Raw genomic sequence first — 22276 nt, 5'->3', positions numbered from 1 at the left:
GGAACTGAAAGTACAGGCTTGTTTTGCTTTCAGGCAATCGAAAATGTTGGCAATCACCATGGTATTGGCTTCGATGCCACGAGAAATTGATCAATAAATTGAAAGGCAACAAGAGGTGCAATGTATCCTTGCAACGATAAAGCTGCTCAAGATAACGTGTCTTTCTTTCATTTTTTGTTTTGAAAGCTGGCGCTGTCCTTTGTACACTTCTTGCAACAGTGCGAAGAATATGAACAGGAAATAGGGCACAAAATAGACTAGTCTGGGAGTTATTTCGTGCGTTTGTCTTCTTCGCACCTCCGACCGAGGGGTGCGGCCGAGTGGAACAGGAAATAGGGCACAAAATAGACTAGTCTGGGTGTTCTTTCGTGCGTTTGTCTTCTTCGCACCTCCGACCGAGAGGCGCAGACATTTCCATAAAAAACGCAGTAATGACAAAAAAGAAAGAATTCGCAGCTTCACCGATAGGCGAAGGATTGATAGCTTATAGCAAAGTATAATGATATTGCACGAATTGAGGCTCTCGGTTCTACGTGCACTATAAATTGCAATAAACATTCGCTCACACCACAAAACCAGAGTTACACGCCCGGTGATCCAAGCTGTTGTGAAAGAGGCTGGTTGCAGACTAAGTAAACAAGCGTGGCGTCACGCGCTCAGCGAAGAACACGAACAGCCTTGGCTCGATGACTGCACGCATTTGCGGTCACAACCTTGGCGCGATAAAGAGTGACGGCTGCGGAGAGCATGCGCACTTGTCACGCAGGGAACGTTCCACGCTACCGCTCCCTCCGCCATTTTACCTGTGCCGCGCCTGCGAAACTCTCAGCTGAATGAATGGGCTCCGGAACCCTGCTCGCGGGCCGCGTATGCACTCGGCCGCGCGGGCAGAGGGAACTCAACCGACCGGGCCAGTTCTGACTGCGCATGCGCCGTTCGCGCACGGGCGCGCATCGCCGCATCGCCGCAACGCCGACGGTGGCAGCTCGGGCGCGGAGCGCGCCTCGAGTTTAGCGCATAATTAGTGTCGCAATAATAACTGTACAGACGTTACGTTCCACAAGGTCTACAATGGAATAAACGCTATTATGATTGGAGCAATATACTCCGAAATTAATGCCCTGTTGACAGTCACAGTGTACAAACGCTTTAAAATTCGATCTCCTGGAGCACCAGCCCACAATGTTCAGTGTTTCTTTTTCTTCGCCAAATGGAGGAGCGCGAAGCTCGTCGTGAATGGGTCGCGTGACGTCGACGACGCGACGTGACCACAATGACCCCGTGACGAGGACGACAACGTTGACATGACAACGAGGGTGTTTCGGAAATGACGGACGAGTGGAAACGGGAAACCCAGTTTCGAGTTTATAAGTGATTTCGTTGCAAGTTATGGAATCCTGTCAGCCGTCGTTAAAGACAAAAAGGACGGGAGTAACTTGAGCGCCCCCGAAAGCTGTCTGCTTTGCTTGCTGTCTGTGTTTTCGCATGTAAATGGAATGTTAATATGATAAATTTTTAACCTTCAGCAAACGAAAATAATTATCTATGCCTATTCTGCTTGAAGTGACGGGAGGGTCACGTGGAAAGAGGTTTCCATTTAGACTGTCATGTACGGAAACCGGAAAGCATGTATTCGGAAAAAAAGATAAAATAAAAGAACGTGAAATTAGGTTTATACGCGTGTCAATATTTGTCCAACCGAGTAATAAGTTCAGTAAGAAGTGTTTGCACCGCACTTGAAATTGAAATCGCCAGTAGAAGCACGCAAAAAATATATAAAGGAGGAGGAGAGAGAGAGAGAGAGTGAAAGCGACAGTGACGATGGGTAATTCGCACTGCTCAATAAACTCGAACAAAAAATTCAAAAATCACAAATGGTTAGAAGCGCTTGCCGGTAGTTCTGATCAGCTTCCACCTCTCGTCAGAATCCCCTCGCAAATACGATCCGAAACTCATTAAAAACGGGCCTGACAGAGAAATCAACAATGAACAGCTCCTAAGCAGAAAAACTACGTCAACGTGCCGCCCCTTTTTTTTAATAGGCACACAGCGCGAAGAGCAGAAGTAAGGGAACACGAATCAGCAGCAAATCGAGATAACAGGGCAGACAAAAGAGAAACTGTACAAAATGCTCAGAGATAAAGAGAAATTTCCCCGTCGTATTCACGAATTCATCCGGAAACAAGGACGGAAAGAAAAAAAAAAGAAACAGTAGACGAAACAAAGCTGCGCATAAACTCGCCGCTGAAACAAAGAAAAAATGGTCGAGAAGCTTCGAGCCGTAATTTTAAATTAATCGCGGAAAAGCGGCTTCCTTTTCATTTTTTATTTTATCCTTCGGTAGAGGTGGGGAGGCTCTTTTGGTACATTAAGCTCTGGCTATATGAGGTACCTATAACGGGAACACAGTTCTCGTTGTGATGGGACGCGTGACGAGGCGATTCAATTCCGCCCGTTCACCTCAAACACAGGCCACGGCGAACCTTTGCAGAAACAAGGAGAATACGTATATTTGTAGCTCATTCGCGGACATTCAATTTTCACGGGCCCGTCGCCGGTCTCCGAGCTGCTTCCCGAACACGATAAGCGTGCAGCGGTGCGCAAGCGTACGGGCCGGTCCCGGAGCCTAAATTCTGGACACTGCCCCATTTGTATATGCCAAGTTCCGACATGTTTGTCCTTTTGAGCCAATCAGAGAGGCCGTGGCAGCCCTGTGAACCAATCAGAGTGGACAAGATGGAGAATCCGACAAATGTGGCATAGTTTGGCCGTAAAGAAATAGGAACAGACTAGAAGGAGGCACGACGGCAGGCAGTTAGTCTCGGCAAGCCAGCCCCCTCTGACGCTGATCCCTCCTTTCCGTCGGGGTTCATCTGCGCGTTCACTCCTGCGAAGTAGTCCCTACATGGTTGCCGGATATTTCAGGGCATTGTTAGGTTAATGGTGACCCTATAGTGGCGCCTTCGTCAGGACTGGCCCTCGCTACTTGCTTTCCGCTCTGTCCTCCTCCATGCAATCCGCGTGCTCGTCGGCTAGAAATTACCGCTCACCTATCACGCAGTGAAGGCTTATTTCAGATGATCCTTTCTTTTATAATGTAGTGCAGTAGAAAGACAAAACAGCTTTTATTTCACTTATGTAGGCAGAGCGAACAATAGGCAGCGCGTGTTTGTTTTTTCTTTGCTTGCTTGCTTGCGTGTTCGTTTGCCTTCTACCACTGGTAGGGCGTGTTCTACTTGCTCTTCTTCGTTTTTTTTTCTAACAGCGCCCACAACGCATCGATCGCGGAAAACGCTTTCGAACAGAACAGACTCAATCGTAACTGCATCAGGTACGCCATACAACGTACTCGCACGGAAAAGTCTACGGAAACTCTTGTCTTATTTTTAATGCTGGCAAGACGAGACCACCAGAGATGCCTAGACAGGCCACCGAAGAAGCGGAAAGCCATAAAAAACTTCACCGCTATGCAGCAAACAACGTCAAGTTTCAGCGTCAGGCAACGAGGTCCGCGCAAACGCCGCGAAGGCTTCGCGTTCTCATGGATCCGACATAATCTTCAGACCTGTACAATTTATTTCTGCGTATGTGTGTCCCTACGTTTCGAAGCTACGAACATTCTGCATAGCGCGACTTCGAAAAAACGGCGGTAGCAATTACATCGAATTTTACGAAGAAGAAAACTGTTTCAATGCCCTCTACTGACACTAATTTTCGCGCACAGGCAACGCTAATAGAAGTGGGTGAGCTTTCATGAAGTTAATTCGCGGAGATTCGTTTGAAGCAGAAATTTGTTTATATTTATACAGTGCGCGGCTGAATTGAGCTCGCGCCACGCGCGGACTTCGCGGCGGCGCCGCTAGGTGGCTCAGCACGTGCAGTTGGAAGCGCGAAGAAGGAGCCTGGCTGCAGGTCACTTCTAGGTGGTGGCAATGAGGTGTGTGTGGCAATGGTGCTTCAATGCTAATCGCATCAACACCGGGCATTTGTTGTGAGATATGGGTTCTGCCGAATTGTTTTTTAATTTCAGAATTCAAGCCACAATTTGATATGGAGGAACGCCGTAGTAGGGCGAGGACTCCGGATTGATTTTGACTACAAGGAGTTACTTAAGGCGCACCTAAATCTAAGTACACCGAAAGTTTTTAGGATATCGCCCGCATCGAAATGGGGCCGTCACGACCGGGACCGAAGACTTCGACCTTGAGCCGAGCAGATATTTAGATAGATTTCCACAGACGTTTGTGACTCACAAAAGAAATGCCAGTAGGTGCCTCAGACCGGATGTTTCTTTTTTTTGTAGCTGTGGTTATCGTAATGGTTATCATGTGGTTATATTTACCTCTCTCAGTATAACTGATACTAAGGAGGAAGTACAGTGAGCGGTGACCGCTCTCACATTGCTACGGCATATTAGAATTAACTGCAAGCAAGTAAAACTTGATAATAATGAAGAAAACTGTCATCGACTGCTTTCGCAAATTAGTGTCTAAGTTCATGCAACGGTGAGCTGAAGCCAGCGTTGCCACAGTTACCGGATTTACCAGAAGGTGTGAACGACTTCTTTGAAGTATTTAGGAATTCAATCACAAAGCTTCAGTAGGCACCGATCTCTGGCTTGTTCCGGAAGAAAAACGATGGAAAAATCTCCTACTTTTCACAATTTTCAGCTTGTCCCACTGTTTTCTATTAAATCTACTTTTTTGTAGCAATTGCAAAGCGCGAACACCTTTTACTGTGCACGAGGAGCAATGAGTTACATACGCATTTTATTCACTTTCGGGCTTAAGGTTTCAGGCTTTCTGTGCAAAATTCATCGAACACTTCATGCACGGGCCAGGTGTCTTCTAGGGCACATTAAAGAAAAACTCGTTTAAATGTTGAAAGCAATGCGTCTTTTGAATAGCTATGGCGTTCAGGATTTCCTACGCGTCTTGCGGTTTTCTAAATAACGCACAGCGTCGGTAATTGAGGAAATCAAAGCAGATGGCCCATTGTAAAAGCTAACAGCAAGCGCACGATCTGCGCCGGCGAAAAAACTGCGCTCAATATACCTCGTTTACCAGCGTACAGAGTTGCACCAGAACCAACCTCGCGATGAGTGTCGACGTATGTGTGATTAGCAATGAAGCAACGTGGCGACAAACCGCAATGCCAACGCTGAAACGTGCACGCGGCCGGGTTCCTTTCTCGCGGTTCCCAACTGCACACGCAGCGCCATCTGTCGGTGCCGCCGCGAAGTTCGCGCGTGGTTCGGGTTCAGTTGCGTCGAGCTCCGGAGAGATATCGAAGGATCTGCTTCGTCAGTGAAGAGCGGCACGTAATGCAGTGACTCACACCCAGTAACTCAAGTTGGCGCCACAAGTGTTTCGTCGAAAAGCGGCGCAGACAAAGTGGCGGCTCAGTTCCAAGTCGCACGTACCGAGCGCTTCAAAATGGTACTAGATGGGTTCGTTGAACAACGGCACGTAACCAGGGCCACATAACTAATGCCACATAACGGGTGACCCACGTTGGTCCGAGAGTTGCGTTTCAAGCCCCGTCTCCTCTGCGCAGCAGCCCAACGCCCTACCCATCATACGATGCACTACCTACCCAGTGACCGACGTTCTCGAGCAATTCGTTAGAGACCCAGGCAGACAGACAACCAGACCGACAGGCAGTCCGAGGAGTACCCATGAAGTGCCCTCTACCGAGTTATCTATCTACTAAAGATCTATTGATTTCTACTAGTTTGCCAGGCAAAACACATTGCTTTTGCGTGTGTGTTTGTGTGTGGCTCATGGCAACACTGCCATAGGCTGCCGCCACAGTGCACACTTTTAAAAACTGCCGGGTAAATCGAGTGCTCGTGCGAAACAGATGGCGGCGAGGTAGAAAGCTGAGCGCGCATAGCCGCGCTAGGCACTAAAAATTCATGGCCATACCTGATTAACGTCCTCATTTCCCGGCGCCCTCCCTGGAGGTAAGAAAGCTAGTGAAGCTTCGGCGCTGCCGCCATATAGGACCGTGGGCGAATTGCGGAACCTCCAGTTTCACGCGGGCTTTTTAATCATTGCTCGATTGTTTCGCGAGCCCACTGTCCTCTGTCTATTCGTCTAGAACACCGGACCGGGAGGGGGGGGGGGTGCAGCGTTACGCTTAATTCAATTTGAATGTCTCCGCCCGGCCGTGATAATGACCTTCATGGAGCGCTCGGCAGACCGTGACGGCGCACTTCCTCCTGCCGAGGTGCGGAACTATCAACGACTCGTATCGATTTTCTAGGAAAACGTCTATGCGATCCTCTTTCTCCTTTCTTTGTTTTGTTTTGGTCGTTCTTGATCTTCTCGTTGTCTTTTGTGTGTTCTATGATTCAGTGCGTCGTATTCGTTTATACAGCGTCCATGCATTCTTCAGTTTTTTGGCTGCTGCTGCTGCCACAGATCGATGTTTGCGAAGTTATTTCGAAAACCTTATACTGGTATGTCGGACTACGATAACATAAAACAGCATATTTCAGTAAGGAGACGCCACCAAAAAAAAGCAAGACAATTCACTTTTGTCTCTTCCGCCTGTAGCAGATGCTGCGTGCATTTGTAATTACTACTAGAAATTCTACTAACTTCGCGGCTTAATTTTTCCTATAGGAAATATGTAATAAACATCGGTTGGGACTGACGATGAGGAAAATAGTTTAAAAAAGTAAATCAGGAACCCCTATTCCTTGATCGCGGTTTTTTTTTTTCAACTAGAACGGCAGGGTCCCTCAGTTCCACCTTTTTAAAAAGGACAACTTGAAAATTTCCTTACGTAGCGTTTAATTCGGCTTTAACCTATAGGCACCTCCACAGCCTACATAGCTTATGTCAAATTCTAAATAGCTTATTCGCCGGCCGGCTACCTTTCTTCCAGCGCGAAGCAATCCCTATGAGTGCACAAATACAATACCAGTTCTGTCTTGGCAACCGTATCGCAGCCAAACAGCGACGGCACCCTCAGAGAAATAAAAAAGAAAACTGATGCCGAAGGCCACAATTAGCCATACTGCAAGCGCCGGAAGCATCTCCTAGGGACGTCGTGGCCACTACGTTCTGGACACAACCTACTGGAAGTTGAGGGCTACAGTGACTAGAGAGCACTCTCTGAACTCGTTCCCCAGCTAACCAGTCTCCTGTAGAGTTTACGGGGCCGTTAATCCAGACTTAGTCCGATTCCGCCCCGTGAGCGCTTTGAGCCGATCAGTTAGAGCGCAGCCAGTCTGGAAGTGAGTCGCGGTTGACAAGATGGCGAGATTGGCAATACGGCGGAATGTGACGATGTCCGCTACAGCAATCCAGCCCCCCTCCCCCCCCCCCCCGTATTTTTTTCAGAGGCGGATATCCTGGCATTGTGGACTCGTGTGTCTGCAGTTTTCGAATTCCTCAAAAAGTGCTGCTGAGTTTCTCCAGCTGCAGCAACAGAGCGTATGCGACTGCTTGTGTTGAACTGGACGCGTTATTGCTTGTGTGGTCATTGCATACTTTATACCTCTCCGCTTCTCATCTTTCAATTCCCCTTTCCCCTTTCTCCAGGGCGGGGCAGCCATCCGGGCTCATTCTGGTTTTAACCTCGCTGCCTTTCTCCCCATCATACCTCTTCTACTCATTCCTTATCATAATGTCCGACACACCGACGTGCGACTTATGCAACTGTGAAGCACGTGATCGAGCACCTGTTGTGTTTTTGTGATCTATATTGACAACGAATGCAACGTTCTTCAGAGGGTGTTATAGAGATTAGACAACAGGACATTTTCAGAGACTGAAATTCTCGGACCATGGGGCCACGCGTCGCAGGCCTACAAGGCGACGCGGGCACAGCTACGTTTCGTGAAAGCGACTGGCCTCAGTGACTGATTATAGGTGTGAAGTTACGGACATCCGCATGTACTCACACCGACAGTACCTTCTTCCCTTAAACCCCTTGCCCTGTGTAGGGTAGCAAACCGGACGTGCATCCGGTTGACCTCCCTACCTTTCCTTCCATGCTTTTCATCCTCATCATCATCCTCCTCCTCCTCCTCCTCCCCGGTCGACTCCGCCCAATTTTGGTTCGGAGCAGTAGCGGCTGCTCTTGGGATTGTTCTCGGATCGACATGTGCTCCAGATTTGCCACTGGTACGATAACTCTGCAGTGCGTGGTGAAAATGTGTCTTGGGAGGTGCTCGGAGTCTGCCAACGGAATGCGCCGGCAGTCGACAAGCGGCAGTGCTCGTAATTTTCTCACTCTTTCTGCTCTGACAGTGGCCATTAGTTTCGCCTTGCTCGCTGCCGCGAGATTTGTACTTCTACAATTCTTTTTTTTTTTGCGTGCACGCCTGGTAACTCTAGTTATGGCACTCTAGTCATCACGATTAAATTTATCGCGTGCGTTTGCGTGTGTGTGTGTGGGGGGGGGGGGGGTGGCATTACTACATTAATTGATTTTTCGACAGATTTATTTATCTATTGATCATCATCAGTATAATAATAATAATAATAATAATAATAATAATAATAATAATAATAATAATAATAATAATAATAATAATAATAATAATAATAATAATAATAATAATAATAATAATAATGTTTGTTTTTCATCATCACACCGATGAATGAAGCTGTAGGTAAAAGCTGATTTCCCTAGAGGCAGCTTTACAAAGGCCCAAAGCTAGCTTTATCACAGTCATTATCACCCTACTTTTAGGTCCATCGCAGGACGAAGGCTTCGCTCTGCGATCTCCTCCAATTACCCCTGTCCAGCGCCAACTGATCCCAACTTGGGCCTGCAAATTTCTTAACTTCATCACCCCACCTAGTCTTCTGCCGTCCTCGACTGCGCTTCCCTTCTCTTGGCACGCATTCGCTAACCCTAAAGGACCACCGTTTACCCATCCTACGCATTACTTGGGCTGTCCAGCCCCACATTTTTTTTCTCTTAATGTCAATTAGAACATCAGCTATCCCAGTTTGCTCTCTGATCCATACCGCTCTCTTCCGGTCCCTTAACGTTACGCCTAACATTTTTCGTCCCATCGCTCTTAGCGTGGCCCTCAAATTGTTCTAGAGATTCTCTGTCAACCTCTAAGTTTCTGCCCCATATGTTTGCACCGGTAGAATGCAGTGAATGTACACCTTTCTTTTCAATGATAGCGGTGAGCTCCCAGTCAGGATCTGGCAATGCCTGCCGTATTCACCTCATCTCATTTTTATTCTTCTGTAAATTTCCTTCTCTTGATCAGGGTCCCCCGTGAGCAGTTGACCTAAATATAACGTACTCCTTCACAGACTCTAGAGGCTGAATGGGAACCTGAACGCTTGTTCCCGTGCCATGTCACGCCCCGCGAAATGCGGCCGCCGCGTCCCCTAGTTCAACCCGCAAGCTCGGGTTCAATAGCAAAACGTTATAGCCAGGGAACCATCGCGGAGAGTACTCGCTATACTTTCAACGACGCGTATTCGAAGCGTGAAACCTTGAATGTTGACTTCTATTGCAGCCTGCAGTGCTTTGCCGGGAAGGGACGTTTCTTTTTTTTTTTTAGTTTTACTTGAGCTACTGGCAGTTCTATTCGTCTTTCATTCATCGAGGCCATTCGTTCTGTTTTTTGTTTGTTTGTTTGTTTGGTTGTTGTATTCTCCTACTATGCCGTTCAACAAGTGAAAGAGAGACTACGCTTATAACCGGATAGGTTGAGTGTAGATACCGGCTCATTTTGCAACTCCAGATCAGTGGTGTCCTTCACCTGCATTGAAGAGGGTCGCGCAACCGCGCTATCGTGTTTCATTCGCTGACCATTCATACACCTGGCCAACGCTCGCACATTTGCACGTGATGCGGCCAGCAAAAGAGCAAAGCGGAGCGAACAGTGAGAGCCGCAGGAAAAAGAAAGGAAGAAAAAACAGAGAGAGAGAGAGAGAGATGGGAAGAGAGGAGAGAACACACACAGAGACCGATCCAGCGGTGGCGGGCGCCTATTTTTGTCCGTCGCCATGGCAACAGGCCAGGTTGATCCAGCGCTCCGCCGTCGAGCCCGCACAAGGTGTGTCCCGGGCCTCCGCCACCGCTTGCTCGGAGGGGCCCGGGGTCGCTCGACCGAGCAAGAGCGAATGTTTCTGTTATTCTCTCGCTCTTTCTTTCTCCTCGTTTCTTTCTCTCGCTCTCTCTCCATCTCTTACTCCCCTTAATCTATCTATAGCTCTCACTCTCATCCTTCTCTCATTTTTTCTCTCCGCCTTCATCTATGTATACCTGTCCCTCTGCCATCCTTGCCTTCTTCCTCTCCTCTTCCTGTATCTATACCTCTCCCTCCGCCCTTCTCTCTTGCTCTCCTTCCCTTGCTACCTATCTATGCATCTGCCTCTCTCTCTCTCTCTTTGTCACTATCTCTTCTTCCATCCACCACACTTGTCCCTCGCTCTCTTTATCACTCTTTCCTGCTCTATGTATACACACCTTTCTATCCCTCGGTATATCTATCTATGTATACATCTTTGTTTCTTTGCTTTCGCATCTCTCTCCCTGAGCACCTTGAGACATCTCCCTCCCCTCTTCGTACCTTCGCTGGGCCGAACACTCCGCAGAAGAGAGACCAAGAAAAAAAAAAGGCGAACCGAAGAAACGCACGTCGTTTCCGTCTTAAGGGGAACTTGTTGCTAGGCTAGGTGGCGTGCACAGTTATAGGAAAGACAGTATGGAGAACACTGTGTCCAGTGGCGTACAGTTGCGCGTGTAGCGTTTCCTTGTCTCGTGTTGAGTACTCACGTGTTGTGTACGCAGGTGCTCCACTTGCGCTTTCATTGATTTGTGCCTATTACTTATCTCCCTTTTTTTGTCTTTGGAAGTTACATTAAAGGCACTGTAGCTTTCGCTACAGCTAGCCAGATACATTTACGCGTCTAGCGCTTACTAGTCAAGTGATTAGTGCTCGTATATAGTGTGCATGCATTTGTACCACTTGTATCTTCACGTATTTACACTCCCTTGCTTCTTCTTTCTCCGCTGCAATGGCGGAGTTGTATGCGAGTAACTACGGCGTTCCTTCTTGGTCCACAAGCCCGTCTGTGAAGCCATAATCAGGTGGATTAAGGATCGACCAACCAGCAGTGAAACGCGTTGTTGCTGTTACAGTTAATAAATGCAGAACGAAGTACTACTGAGTTGAACAGCGCGGTTCGCTTTGCTAGAGAATTTGAGCTGCTCGTTTCTTGAAACCCCAGAGCAAGGCACAGTTTCCAGCAAAAGGTCATGCGTAGAGTACAATTCCCAATTACAAAACGCCTTCTACAGCTATTAATTAAAAGCCACTTACTAAACGATTGGTAATGAATACTTGTATATTTGTATTTCTTGAGCAAATTTCGATATCCGCAACTGTTACGAAGCTTGGACAGTGGAAGTTCTTCCGTGTCGTATCTCCTGTCTCTTAATGCGAAAGCATTATCTGTCCCATGAGGCAGAAACGCGGCGTTGTCCGCTACGAGTGTCAACAAAGCTAATCATCATCACTGACGTCATCAGCACCTTGTATGAGGTCAGCAGTAATATAGAAGTTAGTATAAGTTAGAGCAAGGTGACCTAAAGTGGAGCAAAGTGAACTAAGGTGAAATAAAGTGAATTAAAGTCTATTAGGCTTGGTACACAAACTAGAGCAGAGTGGACTAAGGTGGACAAAGGTAGAGTTGCGAAGGACAAGTGACAATGTATGACGTCACGTATCACTGACGTAACCAAATAATTAAAAGAGTCATTGCGGTTTCGCATTCAAATCTCGTAAGGCCACCTAAGTGGCTGTCCTTTTATTTAGTTACCCGAGACCAGACGTCGCAGAAACAACGTCTATACGCCGCACTGTCTTTCTGCTGACAGCCTTGTGCCTGCAGCTAAGCAGAACGTTAGTCTATCATTGTGATAAGGTAGGGCACGTGCTTGGGTTGACCGTAGCATCACAAGGCGCTGCTGCATCTGTCTATCATGCAGCCCCGCCACGGACAGCAGCATCTTAACGGCCGGACACTGCAAAGCTTCCGCGCGATAGCCCCCTGCGTCTCCTAAAGGGCAATGAGTGCATCCCACAGCTCGGCTGGATGGCTCTCTATACTTTCTCTCTCTTCCCCTTCTTTCTCCTCCCCTTCCCCCGGCGTAGGGTAACCAACCAGACCCTTGACTGGCTAACATCCGTGCCTTCCTTATATGCCTCTCTCTAGCACGAGAGGACAAGTGGCCTATCTTTCTCCTCCCTCCGACGCCACCGACACTGTGAGTCGAGGAACCCGGCCAGCAAGCAATAGGCCAATACACTGGTCAGCTATCCAAAGAAATCTCTCTCTCTCTCTCTCTCTCTCTATATATATATATATATATATATATGCACACGTGTACATCTCTACCACGTGGCCGTATTTCCCATAATTCACACTTCGACACTCTTAATTCTAATGCATAAAAAAAGAAGTAGACTCGGATGAACGACAATTTTTTCTTTCCTGAACCTCTTCCACCTTGCGGAATTCCACATAACTGATCTCTCATTGGCAAACGATGTGCAAGTTGGAAGGAGATGTGTCACACGTTAGAATAAACCATCAGCTACTCGTTAGATCCCATGGTGCGCCATTCTCGCCATTGCCATCGCTGACAAACTCACTATAAAGATACGTATACAAATCTATGTGTCGCACATAATACAGCCAAACGACGAAATGACGTCACATACTGACAGCGTTGTCGCGAGCGGTGAATTCTGCTACACGCGATTAACCAGTTATTTCTGGACGGCTTCCCAGGCTAAAATCTGCATAATGAGAAGTAATCCCATCGTTACAATGTAGCAGTAAGACAACGGTCGTACTACTGTGCCTAGAACATATGAGTCATACTCCAAGGAAAAAAGATATTGTGTGGAAGCCGTCGCATAAGACTACGAAAATAAGCGAAGCTTATACAGTTTTGTATCACATTGCGCTTGTCTCTGGGACCTTTTCCTGTACACTCGAAGGGCCGTCGTTCCGGGCGTACGTTTCACGGCCGCACACCTCGCAGTCTAGGGAAGCCACGGCATCTTGGTGCGAGGTTGGTAGACGAACTTTTCGGCGGAAAACACTCTTTTCGCTTTTGTCGCGTACATTAATACAATATACGCAAAAACCGGAGGCGCCCTTTTTCGCCGACCGACTCGAGCCAATCCGAAAGACGGTGCAACTTATTTGTCAGCGGAGAATAATTGGGGAAATTGACGCGTTTTTGTTTTTCACATTTAAAATCAAATTACTACTCTGCGACGCAAGCACCAAACGTGTCAAGGCTAGCTTTCAGGCGCGAGTGAGCGGTTACGTTATTCAAGCGAAGGTTTCTTCGCGAACGTAATTGTGCATAGAAAAAGTTTATTTCGACAAGAGACGATACGAGCACTGAGTCACAATCACGGCACAATTCCACCAGGACGATAAAACAAAAAACGAAACACGGCACGTTTTCAAAGTAGTGTCCGAGTCCTTATAGTCACATATACCCCCATGTATAAAACGATGTTCCATATGTACAGTGTACGCAATTGGCTACAGGTTGCTACTCGGCTACTCGAATGCCACGTAACTCCCACCCAAAACGGCACTACCATCTTTACTACCCCCACAACTGTCCCTGGTGCTGGCATTGTTTTCTACGGAATTGCTAGGCGATGCAGAAAAAACTGATGCGGTAGTTTACTTCGTAACTAATGCGCGTCACCAACAACGCAATTCCTTTAATAAAGCGAACTTTTCTGTGCGCGCGTTCTTTCTTGAGGGTTTGGCACATCTGCTTAATCTGACTTTGGCCTAGCGAAATCCACTTCGCTGCTCAAATTCTAACACGTGTGTTCGATCTCTCACAATTTTTATTTTATTCTCGCTCGCACATCCTTAGCCTAAATTCCGTCGGGCTGCGGCAATGGGGTTACCTGGTTAAAATGCAGTTATCGGACACGCATTTTTTTTTTCTTCTGGAGTGCAGGTTCGTGTTAGGCGCCCAGCTGAACCGATCTGGCGAAGAATCCAGGAAGGCAGCCGCCTTAAACCCAGAGGAGGTAGGCAAAAAAAAAATCTAAAATTTTTTGTTTAGAAGACATGCATATTTTCAAAGAACGGTTATGGAAAAATATTTAAAAATAACATACATAGGGGTTCAGTAGACTAAGCGAAAACAATAAGAAACGTGAATTTAACGGAAGACAATTGCAAAAAAAGATACCATCAGCCTGCAGTTGAAAGACGACACCTTCTCACTAAGATTAGGCGTCTGATTTGAAAGAACGCAGCGTCGGAACACAATCTGCAAACACAAATAAAGCTCAAACTAAGATACATAAAGACGCGCGCGGTAAGCTTCTATCAAAACATCAAGCGCATGCGCGCAAGAGAGAAAGGAAACTATTCGAGATGCACGTTTCAAGCGCAGCATGCCCAGTGCGCTATCAGGAACGGAGCTTATTTTCGGGGCGCGCTGCTGGAGATCTCCACGTCTTCCTTTTCCGCGCGTCTAGAAATTGCATCCGTTTCGGATAGGGAAGCGAGAAAAAAAGAAATAGTGACCGAAAACGAAGAACTCACAGTGGAAGAGAGGAAGCAAGGAAGTAAAAAAGAATTATAATTTAACAGCGCAAGCAAAAGAGTATCTCAATTCGAACAGAAAGCTCGGAAATGCGGACGTATACCTAGGTAAAAGAGGCGCTCGACGCCCCAGAAGTAGGTGCAAAGGGAGGCTTCGTCCCAGCTCCCGCATTTTGTGAAAAGGAGGAAACACGACAGGCCCTTTCAGGTTGATCGGCCTTCGTGACAGGGGAACTTTTAAGGAGTCCCGACTCGTTACCCGGGCGACTTGGCTGGGAAGTTTGCCTCCACTTCCACGTGGCGTCTTTTCCATCTCGTGTCGCAATCCCTGTTTCAGATACCGCCTCAATATTTTCTTTTTTTTTATTTATTCATCTATTCTTTCATTGATATCGCTCGGCTCTTCCAAGCATGTCATTTCTGCGAACAAGCAAACCATGATTTAGGTCTAATCCTGCCGGCATCTCCTGGGAAACGCGGCATTGAAATCGAGATCGGCGTTCAAACCACTGGTTTTCGGCTGTCAGTGCCAGCTGTTGAAAGCACTCATGAGTAACGCATCGCACCAACTAAATTTTTGAAGTATAATTTCTTCTGTTTCAAACACATATGCCTTAAGAGGAAGCTTTAGCTCGAGTGCTCCTATCTAAATACATGTAAAAGGAGAATTCGTTTTTCTCGGCAACCACTGCACCAAATTTGACGAGGTTTGTTGCATTTAAAAGAAAAACTTAAAATCTAGTGACTGTTGGTTTCGAATTTTTGAGTTAGATTGTCAATTTTTTGTTAAAAATTGGCAAAAATCGAAAATTTTCAAAAAACGAAACTATCAAGTTTACAACTCTGTAACTTAACTACTAAAAATGATAATACAATTCTATGAATTGCACCTAATAGTACATCTAAAGCGGACAAAATTGATATGTTACACATGAATATAAAAAAATTTAATAATAGAGAAATACAACTTTTGCAAAACCGTTGTAACCAACGTAACAAATTCACTTAAGATGTAAAATGACATATTGAATTTGTCCGCTTTGAATGATCTAATGGATGCCGTTTACATAACCGCGATATCGGTTCTTGATGCAGAGCTATAAATTTATAAACTTCGTTCTTCTATTTTTTTCGAACGGTCAAATATTTGAAAATCGTTTTAAGAAAATTGAAGCCCTAAATAGAAATTCCGCTTCCAACAGTCACTAGAATTTAACTTTCTCTTTCAAATGCAACAAATTTCATCAAAATCGGTCCAGGGGTTATCTCATAAAAACGTTTTTGCGTTTTACATGTATTTGAATAGGCCGCGTCCGAGTTGGGCCCGAGCTAAAGCTTCCTCTTAAAACAGCTTTCTTTGAATAAGAATACAGAAAAGGGGGAAGAGACCACAGGCTTAGATTGACCAACAGCAGAAAGAGTTGAAACGATTCGTGGTTTGAAACGTTAGGCGTAGAAAACGTGAGCGGAGGTGTTGTCCTTTGCTCAACTTGTGTGCGTGCGTCTTCTGCCTAACCTTTCAAACCATGAACTATACACAGTTCCTTTCCTAGCAGAAAGACTTGTTGTAGTTGCTCACCCTCAGATAAAATTACATTAGAAGTTTATCAAATATTTTGAGTACATCGCTGAGACGTTCTGTAGGGCGAACTGGCCGGGGGATGCTAGTGGTTAAGGAGCGAGGGCACGGAATGGGCTTTTCTGATTTGCTCATATGACCAAGTCGCCGAGGGAAGGGACGGACATAGAACCAGCTAAGACGAATTTTGAACAGCCATACTAAAAGAACATAGGACAAGGGAAGGTAAACAAGGATGTCTGTCTTCCCTTAGTAATTTGTTTGTTTTTCTTCAGTTCAGCTGTTCAAACCTCGTCGTAGCTATGAACCAACTAGCTCAGTTAAATACTGTTCTGATAGAACCAGCGCTGGGGTCCGGGCCCAACATTGCGCGAGGACAACTTTGCCCTTCAAGCAAACTTGTTCCGCGAAAGAAATGCGAATCTAGTAATGAAGAAATGCTTCAGTAGGCTTAATTTTCTGTTGCTTTTTAGTGCCCCCTTTGTTGTCACTTCTTTTATCTCCTTATCAGATGACAATTCACTATCATCTCATCTGCTCGTCACGAAGTGTCGAACGCTCAAGGGCATGCGACCGTTCGCTGCTCCCATAGAACCAATGTGCCCATTTGGACGTGCTGTTTCGCCTTGTCCAAGACTCTCTTGTCAGCTTCAGGCACTCTGTGCAAAGGGGGCTCATCAAAACCAAAGCGATGATGAAAGTAAGAATATATAAAGCACCTCACATACATATTAAAAGACTTCCGGTTGTAATTTTACACCAAGTCAGAAGGATTTTCCTAAGGCGTTCACGAGAAAACGTGAAATTCGGTACCTACGTTTATGATGCAATCGCGACATATCACACTTTGCTTTTATCTTAGGGTATGGGGCGGGCGGTCTATATTCTACGGAGCGACGCATAAAAAGGTGTGCCGGGGTTGCGTGACCCTCCTTGAAAGCTGCTGAGCTTATCTCCGCTGATATTTCGCTCATGGATACAATTTTGCATGAAGTTTAGTTTAATACCACCGTTTGGCGGACAATAATTACCAGATGCTTCCACAATAAGTGCGAAGTTGATGGCCACTCAAAGCTGGTCGACTGCGCTGCAGTTAGAGCGCCTCAATGGCAACGTCAAGGGCATCGTCACGCCGCCGGTCATGACTTGGAACCTGCCTGCCAGTGCTCTCGAACCTAATTTTCGCTCGTCCGTAAACATTCCCCATCAATCGTGAACGCATTCATATCACACAAATTCAGGGGGCAAATCTAGAGTCCACCGAAGGACGCATGAGATATGGTATAGGTACAGGGTCGTCCGCTCTTAGCAAGAACACGGCTCAACGTGGCCACGCTGCGCCATGGAGCCCGTTGCACCGGAGCCACGTTGCTCTACGGAGCGCGGCCACGTTGCACCGTGGAGTGCGTTGCTCCGGAGCCACATTGCTCCACGGAGCGCGGCCTCACTGCTCCATAGCCGGGGGGGGGGGAGCGCAAACCAAAGGTACACTCACCCTCTTGTCAGACTTGCGCTGCGCGTCGTAGATCTTCCATATGAGCTCGGGTCCCGCCGAGGCTGTCTGGCGACCGATCTCGTAGAACTGCGAGATCGGGTTCGCCTCCAAAGGCGTGGCAGGCCGCGCGCGCAGCTGGGTCAAAGCGCGAGAAAATAAAGAAAAGACTAAATACTCGCTGCACGAAGGTTTGAAAGGATAGAACAGTAGCAAAACTGCGGGCGTTGAAATGCGTTATCCTTTCTTTTTTTTTTGGGGGGGGGGGAAGGCGCGTAGGAGGGAGCTACAAGGAGAAAGAGGAATCGGTGTCATTGAAAGGCAAGAGTGCCTAACACGGACACAAGAAACAAACAAAACGACCAACGCAAAGGCCAACTCTCCATTAAGCGGCCGTACGGCGACGGGAAAGAACGAAGGCACAAAACTTATTTTTGCGCATGCATCAAGGAAGGCGGTTCGAGCCTACGCGGTTATCGAGAAAGATAACCGCGTAGGCCAGACAAATTTCTCTTCGCGCGTGATAATCGAGGGCTGGCCTACGCGAGCGCTACCTCTATTAAAGATTTAAAGAAAAAACTCTGGGCGCACCGAAGCCACAATTTCATTATGAAGCATGCCATATGGTGGGGGACTCTGGGTTAATTTTGACCGCCTGGGGTTATTTAACGTGCACCCAATCCACGGTACGCGGACGTTTCTGCATTCGGCCCCCATCGCAGTACGGCCGCCGTCGCCGGGATTCGATCCCACTACCTTGGGCCACCATAGCCGCTACGCCCACCACGGCTCTAATTAAGATATCCCATGCCTCGACCATAAGGAACACGTTTTTCGCACTTATGTCGGAGCAGAACTATTAAATCCCAGAAATGAGGATGGTGCCTCGACAATAAGGCGTACTTCTTTTTTCTTATGTGTGAAGAAAACTAGCGATGCACCACTGTTAATAGGTTAGGTGGTGTTCCACCAGTCAACAAACATTTATGCTCAGTTACTCCTCGACTGATGCAACCCCCTGTCTGCACTACATAATAGTGACCGCATCTTCTCGAGTGCTCGTAAGTGTCCACGTGGTGAACGGATTGGATTGCCTCTGCTGCTTTCTTTTGAGCATGCGCAAATAGGTTTTGCGCCTCCCTTCTTTTCCGGCATCGTGCGACCTTTGAGTTGACAGTTGTGCTTTCTGCTGTCGTGTTAGTTCCTATCTCCTTTCTGAAGAGTAGGCAGGCGCTGTGTTCCTTGTGGTGGCAGTTGCTAGCCTGCTCCTGGTTTTCCCTTTCATTTTAAGTATATATGTGTTTTGAAATAAAAAAAATATCAGTGTCATTATTCGCACACCTGTCTGAGTGAAGTGAGGCCCTGCGAACTAGCTCAACCACCAGTCTTTCTAAGTAAAGCAACAAAGAACGGAAACGTTCGCCGACTATAGCTGAGCATGTACCGAAGCGCAAGAGTAACGTACAGACTGCGCGCATGCGCATAGAGGCTATGAACCATGAAAGGAGGAAAAGCTAGTAGGAAGCACGACTCTCTGCGAGTGTTCGAGGGCTCATTTGATTACTTCGAACGGTGTACGTAACTGTGCATCTCAGTCTCCGTCTTTCTTTTTTTTTTTTTTTGGTACTGCATTCTGTTGTTTGCTGTTACCTACCTGGTCAACTACTGTTAGAATAAGCTCAGTGTTCTTTGGCACTTGCTGTGCTTCCTTTTACATTTTATTGCTAGTCCTGCGACGAGTAGTTGCCGATGTCCCTCCCAACTAAAGGCACCCAACTCTCCTTCAACTTCTCATTATTTTAAATTGAGTCGTAACAAACCGGATTCCACTAGCGCAGCCGGTAGCGCGAGGCAACTTCCGCCACGATCGGGCGTTGGAGGGTCCTTCTTCCGGTGGACTCGGGATTCCCGAAATTTGAACGCCCGCTCGAGTAGTTAGGTGAGTACTCCGACTCGAGTAGTGGAGTTCGGCATCGGGGTTCAATAGAAGAGTTCTGTGATATTTCAGTCATCGTGGTCTGTGTCTTTTCATGCGTTTTCTTTTTTTTATGCCCACTGAGAGACTACCGTTATCTTGGCCTCTAGGGTACGACTCTCAATGAAAGCCTGTACTCCAGTGGATGCGCCTCTCGACGAAACGAGGAACACCGAACTCTCCTTACCTTACTAAATGATACTGACCTGGCTTCCCGTTTCTAGTGAACCTTCCTTTCTTCTCTGTTTTTTGAGAGATGAGACCTCGGACGTTACTTCTTCTATTCGTTTACGCTATTTCATTGTGCGTGCAGCAGTGAGCTTTTCTTTGTGTGTGTGTGTTTTCTTATTGCTGTATTATTTCTTTTTGCCGAAATGCTTTTAGTCTTTCAGATGTGTCATTTTGTTCTTTATTGGATCTTTACTTGCCCTTTCCTTCTCTTCTTCCTGTCTGCCATATTTACGTTCTCATTCCTACATATTGAAGAGTACGAACGCGTTATACCCCTTCCGGTGGCAGTTTCCAGCCTTCTCCTCACTTTCATTCCTCTACCTTGGGCTGGTGCAATATGAGCTGCAACACGGTGACCAATGTCGAAGGCGCCCGAATACTTCACCGCGGCGCCTACACACGAAAGAGTGTTTTATTGATACCATTCTTCGGGGAATGGTGTTATGGTTCTCCAATTCTTCGTACGTACGCGCCAGCGCGCACATTTAGGGGCCTCTTGAACCACGGACCACCGTGTTGCAGCTCGTACTGAACACAACTGTACATATGTTTTCGGACGAAATAACATACATAAGTGTCCCTTTTTTATGGTTCCTGTTCCTCTATATGTAGGCGGCTTATCCGAAGGGAGGGGGGGAGGAAGGTGGTTGAAGCGGGCACAAGCGAAAAGTAACTTCATTTCATTTCATTTACTTACCCTAAGGGCCGAGAATAGGGCATTACATAGGATGGATAACAATAACAAGCAATTTCAATAAGGGGGTTATAAGCACGAAGATCAAAAACAAAATAATGAACCGAACTGTTTTCAGCATTAAGAAGATGCAGTGCATCTGGTAGTAGCATGGTGTAATGTTCATATAATGCAATAACAGATTGGAAATAATGCAATACCTTCACGGTGAATAAAACCGCTACAGACACGTTACGGAGGGCGACGACCTGTGTTGTCGTCTCCCTCCGTCCTGTGTCTGTGTCGGTTTTATTCACAATGTCTCACCAACTGGCCTACAACTTTATTACCTTGCCAAAAAAAAAAAGTTAGCTCGGTTCACTTTATAGGTATACTCGGAGGGGAGAGGAAGGGCTCACCTTGTCCCCCCCTCCCGGGTTCACCAGCTCGGCGATGACGGAGCGCCGGCGGCCCCCCTTGGGGCTCACGGGCATGCCGGCCACGGCCAGCTTGCCCCGCTCCTCGGCGACCAGCGAGGCCGGCAGCGTGGTGGGGGCGCCCGCTGCCCCGGGCGCCGCCCCCGCGGCCAGGCTGCCCACTCCCGCCAGTGTGGCGGCGCTCGGAGGCACGGCGGCGACGGCGGCGGCGGCCGACGGCGGCGAGCCGGCGGCGGCCGCAGCCGACGCCAGCTGCAGCACATGCGGCGAGCTGGGCGTCCTCGGGAATATGGTGGTGGCCTTTCACGGGGCCCTGCGCATGCGCCGTCGCGCGACGCGCTGGTCATTCGCGACATCCGGGGCAAGAAGCACAGGGTTGCTCGCTATATTACCTAGAGGAAAATCTGGCGCTGCTGCGCTGTGGTATGCATGGGAATGCCGGTATATTGTGACTTCGGATTGGCATCGTTCTCAGAGAGCCAGGCAAGCACCGTTCCGTCTGTCACAATGATTCATTTTCTACTAAAAGGGCACGCAAAAAGCAGTTTTAGCTTTATAATTACAAAACAACTTGTTTTGTTTAACTATGAGAACTTGCTATTGCACGTAGAACTACATGAAGCGTAAGAAGCATCGATGGGCCGCTAAAGTTGGAGAACAGACGACAAGATTCGTGCTCGCTTTGGAACAGTTTGTCGTCTGTTCTTGCTTTTTTTCTTCGCATGGTTATGCATTGCAGGTGAGTAAACTTCGCTGAAAGATGTAATATGCGTGAATGGAAACATTTTATGAAGATTTTAATCTAAGAACGCGTTATTTGTGTAGCCATATCCACGTTTTAGACGAAGCCTCTTACAACATCAGCCAACACAAGCCTCGCAGGCACATATACCGTCATTGCCATGTCGGCACGGAGCCCCTTAAGAAACTCCCATAGATGGTGACGCCAGAGTTCCCTCTAGGTGTTATAGTGAGAAGCTCTATGCCAAGAAGAGACAGTGAGAAGGCACACACACACACACACACACACACACACACACACACACACACCCTGCATGGGGGAAGGGTTAAGGAGGATAAAAAGAGAAAGAGAGTGGAAGGGGCAGAAAGAGAGAAAAAGAGACGAGCACGAACAAAGCGCGTACACTACAAAGTGGTAGGGGGCGGCGTTCTTAAAGTCTATCGTAAAGCCCCGTGGACCGCAGGAACCTTAATAGCGCGAGTACGGCCTTCAACGTGGATGTTCTTTCGGAGCACTGACATAAAGCTTTGAGTGATGATAGTGGGCGATTGTCCAACTG

General features: G+C 47.4%; 1 protein-coding gene across 2 annotated transcripts in view; it reads right to left on the bottom strand.

The window, feature by feature from the left end:
* bma (SCY1-like protein bma) overlaps positions 1-21149 on the bottom strand; it is a 141315-nt gene extending 120166 nt beyond the window's left edge. For both annotated transcript variants that reach the window (XM_075669279.1, XM_075669280.1), the window contains exons 1-2: positions 20958-21149; positions 17663-17797 (exon numbers count right to left, since the gene is read on the bottom strand). In XM_075669279.1, coding sequence (XP_075525394.1) covers positions 17663-17797; positions 20958-21032 — 210 coding nt within the window. In that variant the 5' untranslated portion in view covers positions 21033-21149. The remainder of the gene's footprint in view (positions 1-17662; positions 17798-20957) is intronic.
* Positions 21150-22276: the final 1127 nt, after the last annotated feature.

Source organism: Dermacentor variabilis, chromosome 9 (genome assembly GCF_050947875.1).
Source record: "Dermacentor variabilis isolate Ectoservices chromosome 9, ASM5094787v1, whole genome shotgun sequence".
Classification (NCBI taxonomy): domain Eukaryota; kingdom Metazoa; phylum Arthropoda; class Arachnida; order Ixodida; family Ixodidae; genus Dermacentor; species Dermacentor variabilis.
Note: the sequence above shows the minus strand (reverse complement) of the source record. Positions and strands in the feature narration are given on the sequence as shown.